The 21,813-nt window shown below is 43.9% G+C and overlaps 1 protein-coding gene across 1 annotated transcript; it reads right to left on the bottom strand.

Annotated features, from left to right (window-relative positions):
- Positions 1–433: 433 nt before the first annotated feature.
- Positions 434–17,032, bottom strand: LOC306765750 (actin-related protein 2/3 complex subunit 1A-A). The gene is made up of 10 exons (XM_079253250.1): positions 16,966–17,032; positions 16,212–16,329; positions 12,863–12,967; positions 12,545–12,767; positions 12,082–12,189; positions 11,577–11,783; positions 11,422–11,497; positions 9,786–9,976; positions 1,610–1,700; positions 434–560 (listed from the first exon to the last, which is right to left on the bottom strand). Exons 2-10 carry the CDS (start codon positions 16,273–16,275, stop codon positions 555–557), a joined length of 1,071 nt encoding a protein of 356 aa, XP_079109376.1. The 5' UTR covers positions 16,276–16,329; positions 16,966–17,032; the 3' UTR covers positions 434–554.
- Positions 17,033–21,813: the final 4,781 nt, after the last annotated feature.

Here is a 21,813-nt window from a genome sequence, read left to right as displayed (position 1 = left end):
TACTACCGGACAACCGAGCAGTTCTCCGGGCGGGCGGGGTTTACTCCATTTGAACCGGGTGGAAATCCCGGTGAACCCCTCAGATAAAACGGCTTATCCGGTGAGCACGCGCATTGAGAACGCGTGGGTGGAACCAACCAATTAGAGCAGGTTTACAGGTAAATAATGTTGATGTGACGTTGTTTATTTATTCATCCAGAAATCCAGAAACAACCCCGTTTATAATGATCACTTTAATAACTTCTTCTCATCTTTATTATCAACTGTGCTCTCAGAGATCCACACACACATCTCCACGCACGCACACACACACACACTCCCGCACAAACACACGTGTGTTTGTGCGGGAGTGTGTGTGTGTGTGTGTGTGTATTTAATGTCAATGCAATAAATATACAACATAAAAACGCAGAGAAGTCAACAAAATTTCCTCTTTATTGATTTCACAGATCAGTTTTCTCCTTGAGTGAAATGACAAAGCCAGTGTGCAGGTTTGCTGTGAAAGAAAAAATGAAGGCCGGACATCTTCTACAGATCCACCGCTGAAATCCAACTCAGTGCTGCAATAACAAGGAGAAAAATCACGTTACAACCCTTTAGTGTTGTTTCTGGGAGTCTGATGGCTTCTAACGTTTTTCTGAATTATTTCTTTTAAACTGTCTGAAGCTAAAATTAAACATTGGCTGATTGTTTCCTAATGTCCACGTTTATAAAATCCTTTCCTGTCCAAACCGTTGCCACACACGCTGAATATGCACACCAAGGCTGATTTTATTTGGCCTGATATGAGTTTGAGAAAAGGTTGAATATGGAAACAACAAATCATGATCACTAAACGCACAGCACCCATACACTCAATGAACTGCCCCGATAAGGGAAGACTGCTGGACCCAACCCGACCCAACCTGCAGGAAACATGCAGGACCTGAGGGTCGCGGGTCGACCAACACCACTAGCTGACACCATGAATGATGTGAGCTGGGATGCTGAAGAGGGTTAGCAGTAGAGTTAGCAGTAGCCTGTACATAGCTGGCTTACTTCACTGAGCAACATGTTCATTTCAACCAATCACAAAAGACAAGAAACCTTTCTTCACATATTGAAACCCTCTTATTTCTTTTTGTCCTTTTAAAAAACCAACTTCCTTTCTTGGCGCGCTGCATAAAAGGTTAATAAACAACTCTTGCAAACTGCACACTAACAGAACCAAACCATTTCATGCACTTTCATGGGGGTGTTTGGTTGATTTTAATTGTCACCTTTTGTATCAGTTTACTGCTGAAAAACAAATGAGAACAGAGTGGTAATTTATGTTACTCCTATATTTTCTTATTACCTTTGATAGAAAAAAAACCCCCATTATTTTCACTGAAGGTTTAATAATTCTCATTACCATCTCATTTATTTTACATATCTTTTTGGTCCCTTATCAAGTCATGGGCTCTTGGAATCTTCCTAACTTTTCCCATGGGTAATTGGATGGCTGGATGGATCTGGAACTGTTTTGTTGTTTCACAATAGAAACTACTTTAATGTGTAAATGTTCTGTATGAAAGGTGAACTTAAGTTTGACTGATTGACGATTGATTGCTGACTGATTGATATGTACCTTAAACTCCCAGATGACCATGGCTCCATCCAAACCCACGCTGCTGTACTTCTCCACTTTGGCTTTCTGGCCTGATACGATGCACAGCTGGCTGCACAAGACAGTACAGAGCTTAGAAAAGCCAAGCTAACTTCATTACTGTTTTTCCAGCATCAGCCGTGTCCAGAAGCTGAGGAACAGTTCTGGTTGGAAAAACATCATACATGTGAGAAACTGACACATCATGATTACCGGACTATAAGCCACTACATTTTCACATGATTTGAAACCTTTTTTTTTTTTTTTTTTTTTTAGCAAGTTTTACTTGCTAACAAGTCATCTTGTTCTTCATGCACACGCCATGGAAAACACACAAAGAAATGCATGGGATGCAGCCTCCAAGTTAAAGGTGATCGAACGTGGTTGTTGAAGAAGGAAATGGAGTTGCTTCATGGTTTACAAAGCTTTCACTTTCCCCACCATCAGCTAGCTGCATTGTTAGCTTCCTTAACTTTCCCCACCATCAACTAGTTGCAGGTTAGCTTCCTTCACTTTACCACCATCAGCTAGCTGCATGGTTAGCTTCCTTAACTGTCCCCACCATCAGCTAGCTGCATGGTTAGCTTCCTTAACTGTCCCCACCATCAGCTAGCTGCAGATTAGCTTCTTTAACTTTACCCACCATCAGCTAGCTGCATGGTTAGCTTCCTTAACTGTCCCCACCATCAGCTAGCTGCATGGTTAGCTTCCTTAACTGTCCCCACCATCAGCTAGCTGCATGGTTAGCTTCCTTAACTGTCCCCACCATCAGCTAGCAGCAGGTTAGCTTCTTTAACTTTCCCCACCATCAGCTAGCTGCATGGTTAGCTTCCTTAACTGTCTCCACCATCAGCTAGCAGCAGGGTTAGCTCCTGTTGGGGAAAATTGTTATGAGTTTGGTTTGTATTAAGTATTAGACATATATGCATTGATTTGCTGTGATCCTGCTGTGTTTTGTGTCTATGCACAAAGCTTTCTTTAAGTTATATGATCCTTGTCTGGAATGTGCATACAAAGTCTGAGACAGGAAGAGTTTCATGCAGGGCATCTGTTTTTGTCAACTGCTTGGTTGACCAGTTGTCTAAAGGTTAGAGGTTAAAGGTAATAAAGTAATATAGTGAGTGATTGATGCTTAGTGAGTTCAGTTTAGTCTTAAATAAGAGATAATGATTGTTTCATATGGTGTGCCCAGCAACTAGGAGGAGTTAAGCATGGTTTATAATTGGGTGTTACTTCAGCATCTGCAGAGAGAATTCTCTCTCCAAGCTCCAGCGTGTGCTTGTATTAGTTTATAATAAAATGTTCATTGTAAGAAGACAGTTGACTCTTAGATGTATTACAACTTCTCAAGACCAGAGTATTTTCCACCACAGTTTTTGGGGGCTCGTCCGGGATCCTGCGTCAGTCCGCCCAGGTTGGGGTTAGACGGGTTGGCCACCTGAATCCACAGATTCATCCTAAGAACCTCAATTAGAGAATTTCAGAGGACAGGACGTCTTTCTCCCACCCGTGGTCGACTACGCCAGGACTCCTTCTGAACCAGTGTGAAAAGACAATGGTGAGAAGTGTTATTCTAAATTTATATTAATTTTCAGACTCAAACTGGAGTCAAACATTACTAGAAATTTATCACAAATTAATAATCAATATCTTAATTAATAATCACAATATTTTTCTGTTTTGTGGTCAATTGTCTTCATTATTCTCATTGTGACAGGGATTCTCCTCCTCACCTCCTCATCGAAAGAATAACTCAAGGGATAAGAGAATAACTTAAGACGAGATCAGGTTGACGTCATAAATAAAATCCTGTGAGTTTAAGTTAAGTTTAAGTTAAAGTTTAAGTTAAAAATCGTGAGTAACAAGACCAAGTCGTAAGTGCTGTGAGCTAGACGTAGCAAGACCAGACCAGTAAATCTTGTGAGTTACAAGACCGAGACCAGTAAATTAGTCAGTAAGTCCTGTGAGCTCGAGAAGCAAGACCAGGCCAACCTTGAGTTAGAAGACTGAGAGGAAAGCCATCTTGAGTGAGGAGGAACAGAGAAGAAACTGTGTGGGCTGGTTTCTGGAGACATTGAGAATTTTGCCTGATAATTCTACAAAGGTGTGGGATTGACCCTCTGTGTACATCCGCTGCAAACAGAACTAGTTCCTTTGCAGTAGGAGGTTGATGTACAGCACCATTAAGAAGTTGAAATCTCTGTCTTCATGTGAGAGGAAACTGGGGTGGTTGTGTAAAATTTCCTGTGTTAAACTTGATTGGACTGATTGTGTGGAGAATTAAAACCACGTCTTGTGAAGCCACACCGGACTCTCGCAGGAGAGCCTAGAAGCTTGTGTGGGGGTAGACAAACGTGGGGGCACGACCCATTCACATGCATTCATCGAACTGTTGAAGTGAATTGTTTGTGTAAAATCTAATTTACTGCAGTAAGAAAAAAACAAACAAACAAACAACAAAAAATGTATGAGAGATGGAAGTGAGGAAAAGAGTGTGTTCATTAAAGGCCTTCTGCTCACTGAAGGAGATGATGTCATAGCATGTTAGGCAGAAACAAACATATAAATTCTGTGTAAAATAGCTGCTTGTGCTTTTCTTCCTAAAGCTTTTATAAGAGCATAAAAGCCACTCCCTGTATGAATGTGGAACCTTTTCCTAAGGAAAAGCAATTCTTTATTATCACCTGAGAACATTTTAAAGAGCAACAACATATTAAGAATGAAAAATCAGAAATGTGAGAGATGTGATTTATAGTATTAGGAACTTACTATGTTAAATTACTGTACATTGTGTGGGCAATAAGCTTAGGTTTCTGTCTGTTCCCTTTCAGACATTCATAAGGTGATTTTTATTCCTTTACTACTGCAATTATTAATTTATGCCTAGCATGTCTAAATAAATTTAGATAAACTGGAAATAAATAATGCAGCTGAAGGATGCTGAAACTAAGCATAATGTTAGGAAAAAAAGAAAATTCTTGACCTTAAAATAGGAATGGTGAACCAACGTAACTTTGCTAGAGTAAATTTCTCTTGCAATAAATTCACTTTAGCTAAATGTGAGCTAACGGCGAGAAGAGAAGTTCTCAGAACAAGTGTATCTTCTTAGCAAGATCATGTTCAGCTTTCCCAGGAGAGAACTGAGTCATGAATCCACTGATAATATAGTCTCACACACACAATTACAATGTAATATTCAAGTTACATGATGTTCACAGCACAGAACATGGTCCACATAATATGTTTGCCACAGGATTCAGAAGAAAACTATTATAATTATGAGGCTATGATCTTTATTTTCCCCTTACTGGAGAAGAAAATACACTACATGACCAAATGGTTCAGTCTCAAAAGCTCATCTGCTGTATGGTGTTGGACACATTGCAGCGTTTCCCTTCTAAACCCTTGTCAGCATGCAGCTTGGTCCACAGGGACCTCAAATGTCTATCTTGCCTGAAGGGGATTCAGAGGAGGGGCTGGGGGAGAGTGAGTTCTTGATCCGGGTCACTGCAGAGTTCTGGGTGTCACGCGTGGTCAGTCAGGAGACTGGAGCAGAAACGGTCCCTACAACCTAAAGCATCATTCCACCTCCCTTCTGTGACTGATCTGAGTCCTGGAGCAGAACCTGATATGCAGATGTGGCTGCATGGACCCGGCCGCTGCTGATGGCCTGGAGATCCCAGAACCAGAGGGTCTGGCAGAGCCCTGTTGGTTGTGACTGTGAGCAGTGTGGATATGGCTCCTATGGTGGACATGTGAGCTGGATTTTCACCTTTGACCTCTGGAGGTGATGGATCCTCCTTGTCCTCAGACTGTGTTTCAGTTGTGGGATTTTCTGGAAGTAAAAGACTAACGGATGTGGCCGGCAGGCAGCAAGATCCCACCCCGACTACAGAATCAGATGATGTTTTCTGGAATAAGCTGCACCCTGATTCTGTCAGAAAGACTGTTGGGTTCACTCAGTTCTCTGTGGAAAACCTGGATCTCCTTCCTTGAACTTTTGCCTACTTTCTGATCCTTTACATGTTACTCTTAATTAATTACACATATGAATCTGATTTATCTACCAGGAAGTTTTGATGAACATGTGTCGGGCACTTCCTGGCATGAATTTCTGATTGTATGCTGATTGGAGGAGAGCATGGTGGCTGTGGTGCGTCTGACTCCTGAGCAGATCGAGTGATACGAGCTGAATGATTATCCACAAGACCAGGCCAAGGAATAAGGCCCTACAACCAAACATTTACTCACTGTTTCTGCTTAGCTTTATACCACATTTATGAGCATGCATAAAATTTTGCATTCCTGCAGACTTCTGCAACTGAACAATGACACAGACATCTCTGCTCTGCTGCAGGGAAGCTGAACAGTTCATACAGACAAGTCAACTTCTGGCACGCTGTGCCTTATATAAAAAAAAAAAAAAAAAGAAAAAAAGTGATGAATACTAAGTTTTTAATGTTTGAGACAGAATAGATGTCAAAAGAGAAAAAATAAGCCGCTATATGACATTAAATAAGAAGGTAGCTTTGTAATTTCCCGACTTCAGTGAATGCAACACAAGTACAACAATCTCCGTGTTTTATTTGCTGACAGCTGGTGTTTTATCCCTAATCAGAATTCATTATTTTGAATTAAAGCAGATATGCTCAGCGGTTAAAATACACATCAGATGATTTTTGTTTAAAGAGTAGAACCAACTCTTGCGATGGCTGCCAGTAAATAGACCAGTCTCTTAGTTAACACGCTTAATAAGTAAACAAACAAGTCATTTAAGCCCTGTATGTCCTCAAAATAACATGAATATGAGGCAGATTATTTGAACAGTATTGATACTTCCAAAGTTAAGCTAACTATGCTAAACCGTTAGCCTTGGCCTTTTCTGTTACACACGTTTGCATTAAAATCATTAAGGAAGAAATGCTGCTGTGAGTGTGTGCACGTACATGTGTGTGTCGTGTTGTTGTAGATGAAAACAGTTTTGCCATCAGTATTAGAAGTTTGTTTCTAAATGCTGCTTTAGTTCAAATGTAGATAGAAAACAAACAGCTTTATTATGACCTGAAGGTCTCTGGCTGTTCAGTACCTGAAGTCCAGCTGTTAAAGATGGGTTTACATCTTGTTGCTTTATGCTTATGCTTATGTTTACAATATATTTGGAATAGAAAGCCAGTCTTATCATGATCTCAGTTTTGTGTGTGTTGCTCCTGAATGGGTCTGTTGGAGTCTAAGAGAGACAAATCAGAGTAAACCATGAGACTAAACTAGACTACATTACTGATTAAATCAACAGTTCTGAATGAGCTTTATTTAATATATGCAGAGATTCTTCAGTGTGGTTCTGCTTCTGTCATTTAGCAGACATGACATAAACAACACGAGCAGTAAATCAGAAAGGAAATTCCAGCATGGATAAGTGTTGGTCAGACTGCTGGGAGTCCAGTTTGACACATGTTCTGCTATGCAGTACTAGAGGATTTTTCTGGTTGTTGGTTAAGATGAGACTACCTGATAGGAACTTTGCAATAAGTAATTAAATGAATTTGGTTACTTTGAATGATTACCTACCAGATAACTGAGTGGCCCTAACTGTTGCTTTGTATTGTTCATGATTTACTCTTTGACTGTTTAGCTGAAACTGACTATCCTCTGCACCCCCCAGGCCTGGCCCCTGACCGACCTCTAGTTGACCCTGACTTGATTTTCCTTTTGATGCTGTTTGCTCTGACTGTGACGCGGTGGAGGCTGCAGCTCTCCCGTCTCAGTTCTCGTTACTTGAGCTTACTCTTTAGCTGAAAACAAGTCCATGTTTTGGCGCTCTCTTATGAATGACTTTCTGGATGCCATTTTCCTGAATGTTTTCCTCCCACAGGTTGCAGACGGGGAAATTTCCTTCTGGCTCTCTTTTCAGGTCTTCCTTGGACCAAAAGTACTTTTTCTGGTTCTGATGTACATGCGCATGTGTAACATGGAAACATGGGCCTTTTTGTGATTCTTTTTGCAGGACCCTCACCCAAGTGGGCATGGTTCCTTCCAAGACTGCCTGTTCAGACACAGCTCTGTGTGAAAGTAATGTTTTAACATACTGTCCTAACCTCATAAGAACCCTTTTCAGGCATTTGCACACAGGTGAAAGCTGCCCTTCATGAATCAGCATCTACGCAGCTCTATTCACTTCAGCCGGGAGATTTTGTCCTGATAAGAAGCTTTAAACATCAGCGCTGGAACCAACATCGATGGTTTAGGCCATTTCAGGTTTTCCTGACGACCCAGACAGCGGTAAAGGTCGCAGAGTGAGCTGCTTGGCACTACAGATTGCTTGAACCTCCTGAAGCTCTTCAGTCTGAAATTACAGAAGAATAACGCACCACCCAACAAAGGGCAGAATAATCCCTGTGGTTGCGTGGGTAAGTGAGATAGTCTACTCTCACACCTGAAGACCAGCCTTCGCTCTCAAGCAAGATCAGTGAAAGGTGAAAGAAGCGCTCCACTGCAACTGTGATATGCCAAGTCCCACCAGAACGCCGACAGTGTCTTCACTACACCTCTGTCACCACCTAAGAGGAATGATTTGTTTCCACTTTTCTTACATTTATTGTTAGACTCAGATTTTGAAGCTGAAGTAAATAGCTCCTCACTATTGTAATTTCTGAAAGATTCTTTTAAAACCTGATAGGCATGAGGCTCCTGATGTTTTGAGAATGTTGTCTTCTGTATGTATTTTTGCGTTCTGATAACAATTTCTCTTCTTATTGTTGGTCCTGTAGGACCAAGAGGAGGGAGAGTGTTGGGGAAAATTGTTATGAGTTTGGTTTGTATTAAGTATTAGACATATATGCATTGATTTGCTGTGATCCTGCTGTGTTTTGTGTCTATGCACAAAGCTTTCTTTAAGTTATATGATCCTTGTCTGGAATGTGCAGACAAAGTCTGAGACAGGAAGAGTTTCATGCAGGGCATCTGTTTTTGTCAACTGCTTGGTTGACCAGTTGTCTAAAGGTTAGAGGTTAAAGGTAATAAAGTAATATAGTAAGTGATTGATGCTTAGTGAGTTCAGTTTAGTCTTAAATAAGAGATAATGATTGTTTCATATGGTCTGCCCAGCAACTAGGAGGAGTTAAGCATGGTTTATAATTGGGTGTTACTTCAGCATCTGCAGAGAGAGTTCTCTCTCCAAGCTCCAGCGTGTGCTTGTATTAGTTTATAATAAAATGTTCATTGTAAGAAGACAGTTGACTCTTAGATGTATTACAACTTCTCAAGACCAGAGTATTTTCCACCACACTCCCTTCACTTTACCCACGATCAGCTAGCTGCATGGTTAGCTTCCTTCACTTTCCCCACCATCAGCTGGCTGCATGGTTAGCTTCCTTAACTTTCCCCACCATCAACTAGCTGCAGGTTAGCTTCCTTCACTTTACCACCATCAGCTAGCTGCAGGTTAGCTTCTTTAACTTTACCCACCATCAGCTAGCTGCATGGTTAGCTTCCTCCACTTTCCCCACCATCAGCTAGCTGCATGGTTAGCTTCCTTAACTGTCCCCACCATCAGCTAGCAGCAGGGTTAGCTCCCTTCACTTTCCCCACCATCAGCTAGCTGCATGGTTAGCTCCCTTAACTTTCGCCACCATCAGCTAGCTGCATGGTTAGCTCCCTTCACTTTCCCCACCATCAGCTAGCTGTATGGTTAGCTCCCTTAACTTTCCCCACCATCAGCTAGCTGCATGGTTAGCTCCCTTCACTTTCCCCACCATCAGCTAGCAGCAGGGTTAGCTTCCTTCACTTTCCCCACCATCAGCTAGCAGCAGGGTTAGCTTCCTTCACTTTCCCCACCATCAGCTAGCTGCAGGGTTAGCTTCCTTCACTTTACCACCATCAGATTGTGATGGGATGTTTAGTTTTTTCAGAGAGTCCATTTTATCTGGGCTCCCAAAGAAGACCTCTTTCAGGTCTTGATTTTGGCTCGTAAGTAGCTGCACATTTCACCCTAATTTTTTTTCCCCCAAAGTAACGGTGTGTGATTTGAAAACTCTTTCTTCAGTGTTTTTTAGAAGCCTTATATTTGCCTCCATTTGTTTTTTTGTTTTTTTTCTTATTGTTTATTATTTCAACCAAAGTCTTTTATTGGACACATTAACAAAGAGGAGGGCTGCCTCACGTGATGCTGTTCTGGTGAATCATGTCCAGCTCGTTGTCCTCCTCCTCCGTGGCTTTTTTGTCCAGGTTGCGGAAGTGCTGCATGGCTGACATACTGGCCTTGGAGGTATGCTTGGGGATGTCCAGCTTCTTCACAAACTGCAGATTCCCAGGACTGTTGTATGAAAACTGGTAGGGGCAACAGTCATGACCCTGACATGGACATTAAAAATGTAGCATTTAGATTTTAAAGATTTAAAACATGAAAAGATTAACACCTCCCTAAACCTAAGATAAAAGATGGCCTATGGTTCACCTCAAATAGCATTATCATCATAGCATTTTTTTTTTTACAAGTTTTTATGTTGGCAGATTGTGATATTAGTCTGTGTTGCTGACTGACTACATCATTACCTATAAAACCTTAGAAAGTGACTCAGGCATGCTCGAAGGCTACAAACACCTCCTCCACTCACATCCTCTCCTCCCTCAAACTGAGCCTTTTAGAGATGGAGAAGCCTTCTCTTGTCCTGCGTGGTGTCTCGGAGACAGAATGTAGAAGTGCTTTGTACCGTACGAAGGAAAAATACAGCTGTGCCAACATATTATATATCTGTATATATCCATAAAGCTCCTCTTGGTAAAGCAAATTTGCTTGGCACAATACAGCAGGTAGAGCGCCGTTCTGCTGGACAGGACACGGGGGAAAACTGTTGTTACCTGCCTGCTGCAGCCTTGTTACCTCTGCCTCCCTCTTCTTAGTTTTTTGGGTCTTGGATGTTTTTGAGGGATTGGTTTTGGATTCTTGGGCAAGCTCATTTTTCCAAGGATTGACAGATGGAAAGGAACACCAGTTCTCTAGAAATTCTCTGCCTGAGTTGAGTGTTTTACCACGTATTCCAGATTTCCACATGTTGCCCGCAGCTCTCTGATGAGGATATCCGTAAGAATCTCTTCCTTTCTGCTGATGCATTCTTTCACTTTTCAGTGTTGTTGCAGTTATTCAGAGATTCTCACCTCTATCTGGCTTCCTCAGAAGAGCCAGCAGAACCTGATGCTGTTTCCTGGAAGCACCTGTCGGAGTCTTAATAAAAGCTATACTGTCTGATCTTAAGGCCTCTGATCTATCTGCCATCTGCCGTTACACACTGTTACTCAATAAAATATGAAGATGAGTTGAGAGGAAATGTGTGTGTTTAAAGGAATAAAAAACTAGTGTCTTTCTGTGTAGTGTAAGTGCGGTCCTGGAGGTCTACCATCATGCAGGTTTTAGCTGCAACTCCTAAACTCACCTGAACAGGTGAAGGTTTCATTACCAGGCCTTTGCAGGGCTGAATGAGATGAAGACGAGGGGATTCAAACACCTGCCAGGTGTGCTGGAGAGGGATGCATCCAGAAGCTGCAGGATAGCAGACCTCCAGGACCGGACCTGTGCGCCCCCGATGTAAACTAAAGGTTTGGTTTTGACTTCAACAGGCTGCAGTAAATTTCCAGCCACTTGGGGGCAGTAGGAAGCACTGATATGAAGTCCTCCTGGCTGATTCTTTAGAAACAGAAGAACTCTGTCTGTCTGAACCAAACTTTATTGTTTTAACCGTTTTGTGATATGTAATGTAATATGTAATATGTCTATGTAATGAGAAGGAGGACACGGTTACCGCAGCAACGATCTCTGTCGGGCTGAGGAAGAGGACGCTCAGCAGTGGCAGGCGGCTGGTGGTGAGCTGCGTAACCCTGTGCAAACAGAAAGGTGGTGGTTTGAGGGGAAAATAAAGGTCAGTGATGCAGTGATGGCTTTGTCTGCAGGACTCACTCTTTCCCCTGAGCAGCATCAACCACAGCGATGCTGCTGTTGTGGGCCACCCAGGACAGCTGGTCTCCACTCGGGGAGAAAGAGACGCTGTGCACCCACCCACCGCAGTCCTTGTGATCCAGTAGCATCTCCCCAAATGGCATCTTGGCTCCCCATGCCGTGGGTCCAGGCTTGTCCTCGATGTCCTTGATATAGGCAGAAAAAACCCTGAGAAGAGATCAGATCTATCAGGATTCACCAGGTCTGATCTGTTGTTGGGCTTCACGTTTGTCCGTCTGTGGCCAGGACGACTGCGGCTGGATGACTGTGGAAGGGTCCATATGAGGGAAGGAGTTGAAAAGGTGTCTGCAGGAGAACTTTTCTGTTTGCTGCTTCGTCCACTGGCCCTCACAAACACGTCTCTATTGTCCCCATAAACTACGATGCCATATAGTGTTGCGTCATTTCAGCATGGTAGAGAGTTGATCGAGCTTCCTTCATGTACTGGTTTTGGTGGTGGTCTCACCTGCAGTGAAGGTCTGCAGACCCGGTCGCCAGCAGGATGTTGTTGGGGTGCCAGTCTAGACTCAGGACAGTGGAACGAATGGCCTTCTTAATGTGCTTACTCAACCACCTGCAGAGAGGAGGAACAGCTCAGGTCTGCAGGGCGGCTGAAGTTGGTGAATGGTAAATGGACTTGTACTTCTACAGCGCTTTTCTAGTCATGCAGACCACTCAAAGCGCTTTACACTACTTGTCACATTCACCCATTCACACACACACTCATACCCCGATAGGCACATCGGGGGGCAGCTTGGGGTTCAGTGTCTTGCCCTAGGACACTTCGGCATTCAGGGAAGCCTGGAATCAATCCCCCAACTTTCCAGTTGAAGGACAACTGCTCTTCCTCCTGAGCTGCAGCCGCCCAGTTCTGAGGCTTCGCCATGTTCACCAGCCAGTACCAAGCCTGCCCTGGAAACCATTCTCACCAGTCGTTCTCCTTCTCAAAGTAGCAGATGGAGACGAGTTGGGCTCCGCTGCCCAGAGCGAACTTGTTCTCCAGTGGGGACCACTTCACGCAGGTGGCTGCACGGTTGATGCGCACCAGCACCAGGGTGGGCTTCCACGCAGCATCCTTCAGGGTCCACACATAGGCATTACGATCAGAGGCACATGTCACAATCCGGTTGGACTCCGGGGCCCAGTCGATACCTGGAAACAGGCCGAGATCAGAGCTCTTCATCAGCTGTTGCTCCATGTTTTTGTTTATAGACTGTTAGGATGTAAACGGGGCGACTTTATGCTACCTGTGATGCGACCGCTGTGCTCCGTCAGCTCGTGGATCTTCACCCATTCTTTGCCTTTTTTCTCATAGATGTTCACGACGTTGTTGTTGGGGCTCACAGCGATCTCTGGAAGCACAAACATCATCACTTTTCAGCCATGTCTGCCCTGTAGCCATCTTCCAGGAATGCAGCTGTTGTCATGGTAACTTCACATCATGTCTGCGGTGCTGCTAGCATGAAGACAGGAAAGGCTGAAAGTCGTAAGTTTGGGAACACTTTACAAGTTCCTCATGTTTGGACATTTTGAGTCTTAGTTTCCGTTTCCTGTCTTATTTTCTAGTTTTCCTGTTCCGTTCCCTTGTGTCTTGTTTCCCGGTTAGCCTGTGTTTCACCTGCGTTCAGTTCCTTCATCTGTGTCTCGTTTTGTTCGGTGTATTTATATCCCTCACTTGTTTTTACTTTGCTGGCTCATGGTGTTTGCTTCCTGAGTTCCGTCTGATCGTCATGACACCGTCTTGGGTCTGCATCCCTGCCTCTCAACTCTGCATTTGGGTCCCCACCCCAGCAGCATCTTGACAAGTTTCTTTATTTCTGCATAATTTTCACCTGAAATATCTGATTAATTTTGCCCTGAAGGTATTTTAGGATTAAACAAAGTGACTGTTATTGCACTCTGTTTACTTATAGAACAAAATGATCCTTTCTTACACATCTACAAGTGTGTGAATGTTTGCTTCCAGCATGAAACCAAAAGATTTCAGCGATGTGTTAATCAGTAACATCAGCTGGGTGGATGTCTGGCTTCAACTCCAGGATGTTGCTGGTTTCCTTAAATTATCTCCTGTCTGCTGTTCCTTCCACTGAATTTCTGCTGAAAGAGGATTGGAAGCTTAAAACAAACACATGAAGAGGAGACACACAGCTGAAAGAGGGACCAAACCAGAGCTGATGTGTGGGAAGATAAACCGGAAGAGATGGAATATAGATCAGAGGATTATCATAACATACCTCAGCATCAGGGTCTAAACAGGAAATGTTTTAATTGATCAGAGCGACTGACAGCAGGGGGGCGGGGCAACCAACACTGTCCACATAAAACTGAAACTTTCAGCCACTTCAGTGGAAATAAATCCATAAATATTATTATAACAATATCATATCATATATCATATCATATAATATCATCCATCATTTTCTGCTGTTTTTCCAGGGTTGGGTCAGGGGGGCAGCAGCCTAAGCAGTATATACGTTATGAACAGAATCGGTGATAAAGGGCAGCCTTGGCGGAGTCCAACCCTCACCGGAAACAAATCCGACTTACTACCGGCAATGCGAACCAAGCTCTGACACCTGTCGTACAGGGACCGGACAGCCCGTACAAGGGGGTCCGGTACCCCATACTCCCGGAGTACCCCCCACAGGAGCCCCAGGGGGACACAGTCGAACACCTTCTCCAGGTCCACAAAGCACATGTAGACTGGTTGGGCAAACTCCCATGCCCCCTCCAGGCCCCAAAGAGGGTATAGAGCTGGTCCACTGTTCCGCGACCAGGACGAAAACCACACTGCTCCTCCTCAATCCGGGATTCGACTTTCCGGCGGACCCTCCTCTCCTGGACCCCTGAATAGACCTTACCAGGGAGGCTGAGGAGTGTGATTCCCCTGTAATTGGAACACACCCTCCGGTCCCCCTTCTTAAAAAGGGGGACCACTACCCCAGTCTGCCAGTCCAGCGGTACTGCCCCCGATGTCCACGCGATGCTGCAGAGGCGTGTCAGCCAGGACAGCCCCACAGCATCCAGAGCCTTAAGGAACTCCGGGCGGATCTCATCCACCCCCGGGGCCTTGCCGCCAAGGAGCTTTTTGACCACCTCAGCGACTTCAGCCCCAGAGATAGGAGAGTCCACCCCTGAGTCCTCCAGCTCTGCTTCCTCATCGGAAGACGTGTTGGTAGGATTGAGCAGGTCTTCGAAGTATTCCCTCCACCGACCCACAACGTCCCGAGTTGAGGTCAGCAGCTCCCCATCTCCACTGTACACAGTATTGATGGAGCACTGCTTCCCCCTCCTGAGCCGCCGGATGGTGGACCAGAATCTCCTCGAAGCCGTCTGGAAGTCTTTCTCCATGGCCTCGCCGAACTCCTCCCATGCCCGAGTTTTTGCCTCGGCAACGGCCGAAGCCGCATGCCGCTTAGCCCGCCGGTACCCATCAGCTGCCTCCAGAGTCCCACAGGCCAAGAAGGCCCGATAGGACTCCTTCTTCAGCTTGACGGCATCCCTCACTGCTGGTGTCCACCAACGAGTCCTGGGATTACCGACACGACAGGCACCAACGACCTTACAGCCACAGCTCCGGCTGGCCGCCTCAACAATAGAGGCACGGAACACAGCCCATTCGGACTCAATGTCCCCCGCCTCACTCGGGACATGGTTGAAGCTCTGCTGAAGGTGGGAGTTGAAGCTCGCTCTGACGGGGGACTCAGCCAGACGTTCCCAGCAGACCCTCACAACACGTTTGGGCCTTCCAGATCTGACCGGCTTCCTCCCCCACCATCTGAGCCAACTCACCACCAGGTGGTGATCAGTTGAAGCTCCGCCCCCCTCTTCACCCGAGTGTCCAAGGCATGTGGCCGCAGGTCCGACGATACGACTACAAAATCGATCATCGAACTGCGGCCCAGGGAATCCTGATGCCAGGTGTACTCTGGAAAAAACTCTGAAAAATGTGTCATTTAAGATCATGTAAATCATCACATTCCCTCCATCTTTGTTAGGATTTCATTAGTCAAGCCGAACCATCAAATATGTCCTGTGGCTTATGAGCAAAACCCATCAAAACATCACGTTCCAGTCAGCTGGACTGGTTTTGATCATCACATGACATGGCATGTCTTTAACATGCTAACCTACTGAACCCTGATGTAAACATGAAGAAACATGATGAGGGCCTGAGCTCCACATCGAGTATACCACACACACACACACACACAATCACACACACACACACCTTCACATCCTGGATGTAGCTCTGCTGCTGAACATTAGCATGTAGCTGAAAACAGCCTGAACAGCATGACTGAGATGGATCTAAGTTTTATGATTAATTAAGTTATTATGTAAAGAAAGAAAAATAATCATGCTGATTGATCTGTATGTATTGATACTGTGGTGAAGTCTGGGACAAGTCAGTTGAGAATCCTGCTAGCATTTATACGGACTACATCAGACATGCTGCCGCTGGAGCAGAGCTACACACAGGCATTAAAGCTCTTTGCATCCATTTCCTGTATTGATGATCAGATTTCACTGCAGTATTAATTCACTGAAAGGAAAACAAAAAACAGTTGCATGCATTTGTGCCATTTGACATACGGTTCCTGTCTTTGTTCCAGGCATGGCAGGAGAGTGGCTCCAGGCCAAAACTGTAGCGCGACATGTCTGAGCAGAGGCCGGGAGGCTGCTGGAATGTGGCTGCTGGACAGATGTGCAGCTGCAGGATTAAACACAGGAGACACTCAGTCTAAAGCAAGAGCTTCTAAAAGCACCTGAATTACAGTCAAACAAACACGATATTATACATACTGATGTCTCTGTGTTGCCTGATCCCATGTGTACATATACATGTGTGTGTATGTGTATATATATATATATATATATATATATATATATATATATATATATATATATATATATATATATATATATATATATATATATATATATATATATATGTATGTGTGACTGACACACCTTCATGTAATCAACTGTCATGACTACCGGATCAATACTACTGGATGTTTTATGATTATGTCTGTGCTTTTCTCTGCTGACTAACTGCTGGAAACTTTAGATGTCAGAAAACAGAGAACTGACTGGAAACGCTCAGCATGGGAGGCGTGAACATACAGGTCCCAACTCGGGTGGAAATCAGGAAGTAAATTCCAGCCACTGCTTTTTGTGTTGCTGCAATGTGACCCTTTCTCTCATCAGAAAGTAGCATAAAGTAACAATGTATCTGAGTTTATGTTGGATGTTAGAGAGCTAATGAGCTAAATGAAAAGTGTAGGGCAACAACCAGAAGCCCAGCTAGCAGACCAGATCTAGCCTGTGTGAGATCATCTCTTACCTTTGCTGTGAGTGGTGAAGATAACAGGGTGGTGGATGAAGGAGCAGCAGAGTATTCGTGGACTCTGGACAGTCAACACGAATGGAGCAGAGAAGAGAGTCTGAGTGAGGGAACGACGGTGGTGTTTCTGGAGGGAGGGAAGAAAGATGGGTGTGCCTGCTGGTAACTGTTGAGCAAGAGGCTGGTCTGGAATGACACAGATCAGCTATACATGTTTAAACATGTACACATTTACATCATCTACACATCAAAATATTTACATGTTTACACATGTACACATTTACATCATCTACACATCAAAATATTTACGTGTTTACACATCTACACATTTAAACATTTCACGAATTCACACTTTTATATAGCTGCATAAAGTATTTACACATTTACATGTTTATACTTTTATATAATTGTTTACAGTATGTGCACATCTACACTTTTACACATTGATACATATACATATTAACAAATTCACACCTTTATTTATTTACATATTTAAACAGTTACACATCAATCTATTTACATATTTAAACATTTAAATATTTATACATTTAAACGTATACAAATTTAAAAATTGGAAACTTTTTTATATTTACATACAGTATTTATATATTTACACATGTTTATATATGTGCATATTTGTACATTTATATATTTAGATATTTACATACAATGTTACACATTTAGACATGAACACATTTACACGTGTACACATAAACATATTTAAATGTTTACATACTTACACATAATCCACTCATCCATCCACTGTCTTGCTACTTCTTGCTGAGTCAGGTCATGGGAGCAGCTCTTGTGTGGCCTTGAAGGCGAGCAAGGAAGCAAGGAAGCCCGTATTCCATCTCTTCAGCCACTTCTTGCAACTCATCAAGGGATCCTGAAGTGTTCTCTGCCAGCAAAGATATGTTATACATTGTGCCCTGGGTGTCCTCTGGGTTTTATCCTGTTGGGACACATCCAGAAAAGCACACCAGGGAGGCTTCTGGGAGGCAGTCTGACCATCACCTCATCTGGCTCCTCTGGATGTAGAGGAGCAACAACTTTGATCTCCTGGATGAGCTAGCTTTCTCTCTGAGGGAGAGTCCAGACACCTTGAGGAGGACATTGATTTCAGATGCTAGGAATCATTATCTGGATCTTTGATCTCTGGGTCTCTAGCCACAATTGGCGATCACTGTACATATACATATATATATATATATATATATATATATATATATATATATATATATATATATATATATATATATAAATATATATATATACATATTTGTATATATATATATATATACACATATATTTGTATATATATATATATATATATACACATATATTTGTATATATATATATATACACATATATTTGTATATATATATATATACACATATATTTGTATATATATATATATATACATGTATATATATATATATATATATATATATATATATATATATATATATATATATATATATATACATATATATATGATATATTTTATGTATGATATATAGGAGAAAACGTAAACCAAAGTGGTTCAGGGTTTGTTTAGTTGTTTCAAAGTGTTGTCTAGAGTTTTTTTTTTTTTATGACATTGTACAGTTATGTCACATGACCTTTCAAGCAAGAAGTCAACTTCCTGCTTGTTCCAGAAACTCTTTCCTGTACTGTCTCTGTGATCTGGCATTGTTGCCTTCAAGGCCACACAAACTAGGGCAGAACCACACCCGAAGAACTCAAGAGCTGAAGTTGTAAATATTTTTATCTCTACGGTGGCAAAGACTGTAACCTGACTGTAGCTTCCATCTGACTGTAACTTCCATCTGACTGTAACTTCCATCTGACTGTAACTTCCATCTGACTGTAACTTCCATCTGAAAGTAACTTCAACCTGACTGTAACTTCCACCAGACTGTAGCTTCAACCAGACTGTAGCTTCCACCTGACTGTAACTTCCACCAGACTGTAGCTTCCACCAGACTCTAGCTTCCACCTGACTGTAGCTTCCACCAGACTGTAGCTTCCACCAGACTGTAACTTCCATCTGACTGTAGCTTCCACCAGACTCTAGCTTCCACCTGACTGTAGCTTCCACCTGACTGTAGCTTCCACCTGACTGTAGCTTCCACCAGACTGTAGCTTCCACCAGACTGTAACTTCCATCTGACTGTAGCTTCCACCTGACTGTAGCTTCCTCCTGACTGTAGCTTCCACCTGACTGTAGCTTCCACCAGACTGTAACTTCCATCTGACTGTAACTTCCACCAGACTGTAGCTTCCTCCTGACTGTAGCTTCCACCAGACTGTAACTTCCATCTGACTGTAACTTCCACCAGACTGTAGCTTCCTCCTGACTGTAGCTTCCACCAGACTGTAACTTCCACCTGACTGTAGCTTCCACCTGACTGTAGCTTCCACCAGACTGTAGCTTCCACCAGACTGTAGCTTCCACCAGACTGTAGCTTCCACCTGACTGTAGCTTCCACCAGACTGTAGCTTCCACCAGACTGTAGCTTCCACCTGACTGTAGCTTCCACCAGACTGTAACTTCCACCAGACTGTAGCTTCCACCAGACTGTAGCTTCCACCAGACTGTAGCTTCCACCAGACTGTAACTTCCACCAGACTGTAGCTTCCACCAGACTGTAGCTTCCACCAGACTGTAACTTCCACCAGACTGTAGCTTCCACCAGACTGTAGCTTCCACCTGACTGTAGCTTCCACCAGACTGTAGCTTCCACCAGACTGTAGCTTCCACCAGACTGTAGCTTCCACCAGACTGTAACTTCCACCAGACTGTAGCTTCCACCAGACTGTAGCTTCCACCTGACTGTAGCTTCCACCAGACTGTAACTTCCACCAGACTGTAGCTTCCACCAGACTGTAGCTTCCACCAGACTGTAGCTTCCACCTGACTGTAGCTTCCACCAGACTGTAGCTTCCACCTGACTGTAGCTTCCACCAGACTGTAACTTCCACCAGACTGTAGCTTCCACCAGACTGTAGCTTCCACCTGACTGTAGCTTCCACCTGACTGTAGCTTCCACCAGACTGTAACTTCCACCTGACTGTAGCTTCCACCAGACTGTAACTTCCACCTGACTGTAGCTTCCACCAGACTGTAGCTTCCACCAGACTGTAGCTTCCACCAGACTGTAGCTTCCACCAGACTGTAACTTCCACCTGACTGTAGCTTCCACCAGACTGTAGCTTCCACCAGACTGTAACTTCCACCAGACTGTAGCTTCCACCAGACTGTAGCTTCCACCAGACTGTAACTTCCACCAGACTGTAGCTTCCACCAGACTGTAGCTTCCACCAGACTGTAGCTTCCACCAGACTGTAACTTCCATCTGACTGTAGCTTCCACCAGACTGTAGCTTCCACCAGACTGTAACTTCCACCTGACTGTAGCTTCCACCTGACTGTAGCTTCCACCAGACTGTAGCTTCCACCAGACTGTAGCTTCCACCGGACAGTAGCTTCAAACTGACTGTAGCTTCCACCAGACTGTAACTTCCACCAGACTGTAGCTTCCACCGGACAGTAGCTTCAAACTGACTGTAGCTTCCACCAGACTGTAACTTCCATCTGACTGTAACTTCCACCAGACTGTAACTTCCATCTGACTGTAGCTTCCACCGGACAGTAGCTTCCACCGGACAGTAGCTTCAAACTGACTGTAGCTTCCACCTGACTGTAACTTCCATCTGACTGTAACTTCCACCAGACTGTAACTTCCATCTGACTGTAGCTTCCACCGGACAGTAGCTTCCACCTGACTATAACTTCCACCAGACTGTAACTTCCACCAGACTGTAACTTCCATCTGACTGTAACTTCCACCAGACTGTAACTTCCATCTGACTGTAACTTCCACCAGACTGTAACTTCCATCTGACTGTAGCTTCCACCGGACAGTAGCTTCCACCTGACTATAACTTCCACCAGACTGTAACTTCCATCTGACTGTAACTTCCACCTGACTGTAGCTTCCACCAGACTGTAGCTTCCACCTGACTGTAGCTTCCACCAGACTGTAACTTCCACCTGACTATAACTTCCACCAGACTGTAACTTCCATCTGACTGTAACTTCCACCAGACTGTAACTTCCATCTGACTGTAACTTCCACCAGACTGTAACTTCCATCTGACTGTAGCTTCCACCGGACAGTAGCTTCCACCTGACTATAACTTCCACCAGACTGTAACTTCCACCTGACTATAACTTCCACCAGACTGTAACTTCCACCTGACTGTAACTTCCACCTGACTGTAACTTCCATCTGACTGTAACTTCCACCTGACTGTAGCTTCCACCAGACTGTACCTTCCACCTGACTGTAGCTTCCACCTGACTGTAACTTCCACCTGACTGTAACTTCCACCAGACTGTAGCTTCCACCAGACTGTAGCTTCCACCAGACTGTAACTTCCATCTGACTGTAACTTCCATCTGACTGTAACTTCCATCTGACTGTAGCTTCCACCAGACTGTAACTTCCACCAGACTGTAGCTTCCACCAGACTGTAGCTTCCACCTGACTGTAGCTTCCACCTGAATGTAACTTCCACCTGACTGTAACTTCCACCAGACTGTAGCTTCCACCAGACTGTAGCTTCCACCAGACTGTAACTTCCATCTGACTGTAGCTTCCATCTGACTGTAACTTCCATCTGACTGTAGCTTCCACCTGACTGTAACTTCCACCAGACTGTAACTTCCATCTGACTGTAGCTTCCATCTGACTGTAACTTCCACCTGACTGTAACTTCCACCAGACTGTAACTTCCACCAGACTGTAGCTTCCACCAGACTGTAACTTCCATCTGACTG

The sequence above is a fragment of the Telmatherina bonti genome (assembly GCF_933228915.1).
Source record: "Telmatherina bonti genome assembly, chromosome: 14".
In the NCBI taxonomy this organism is placed as follows: domain Eukaryota; kingdom Metazoa; phylum Chordata; class Actinopteri; order Atheriniformes; family Telmatherinidae; genus Telmatherina; species Telmatherina bonti.
This window is presented reverse-complemented; position numbering and strand designations above follow the sequence as displayed.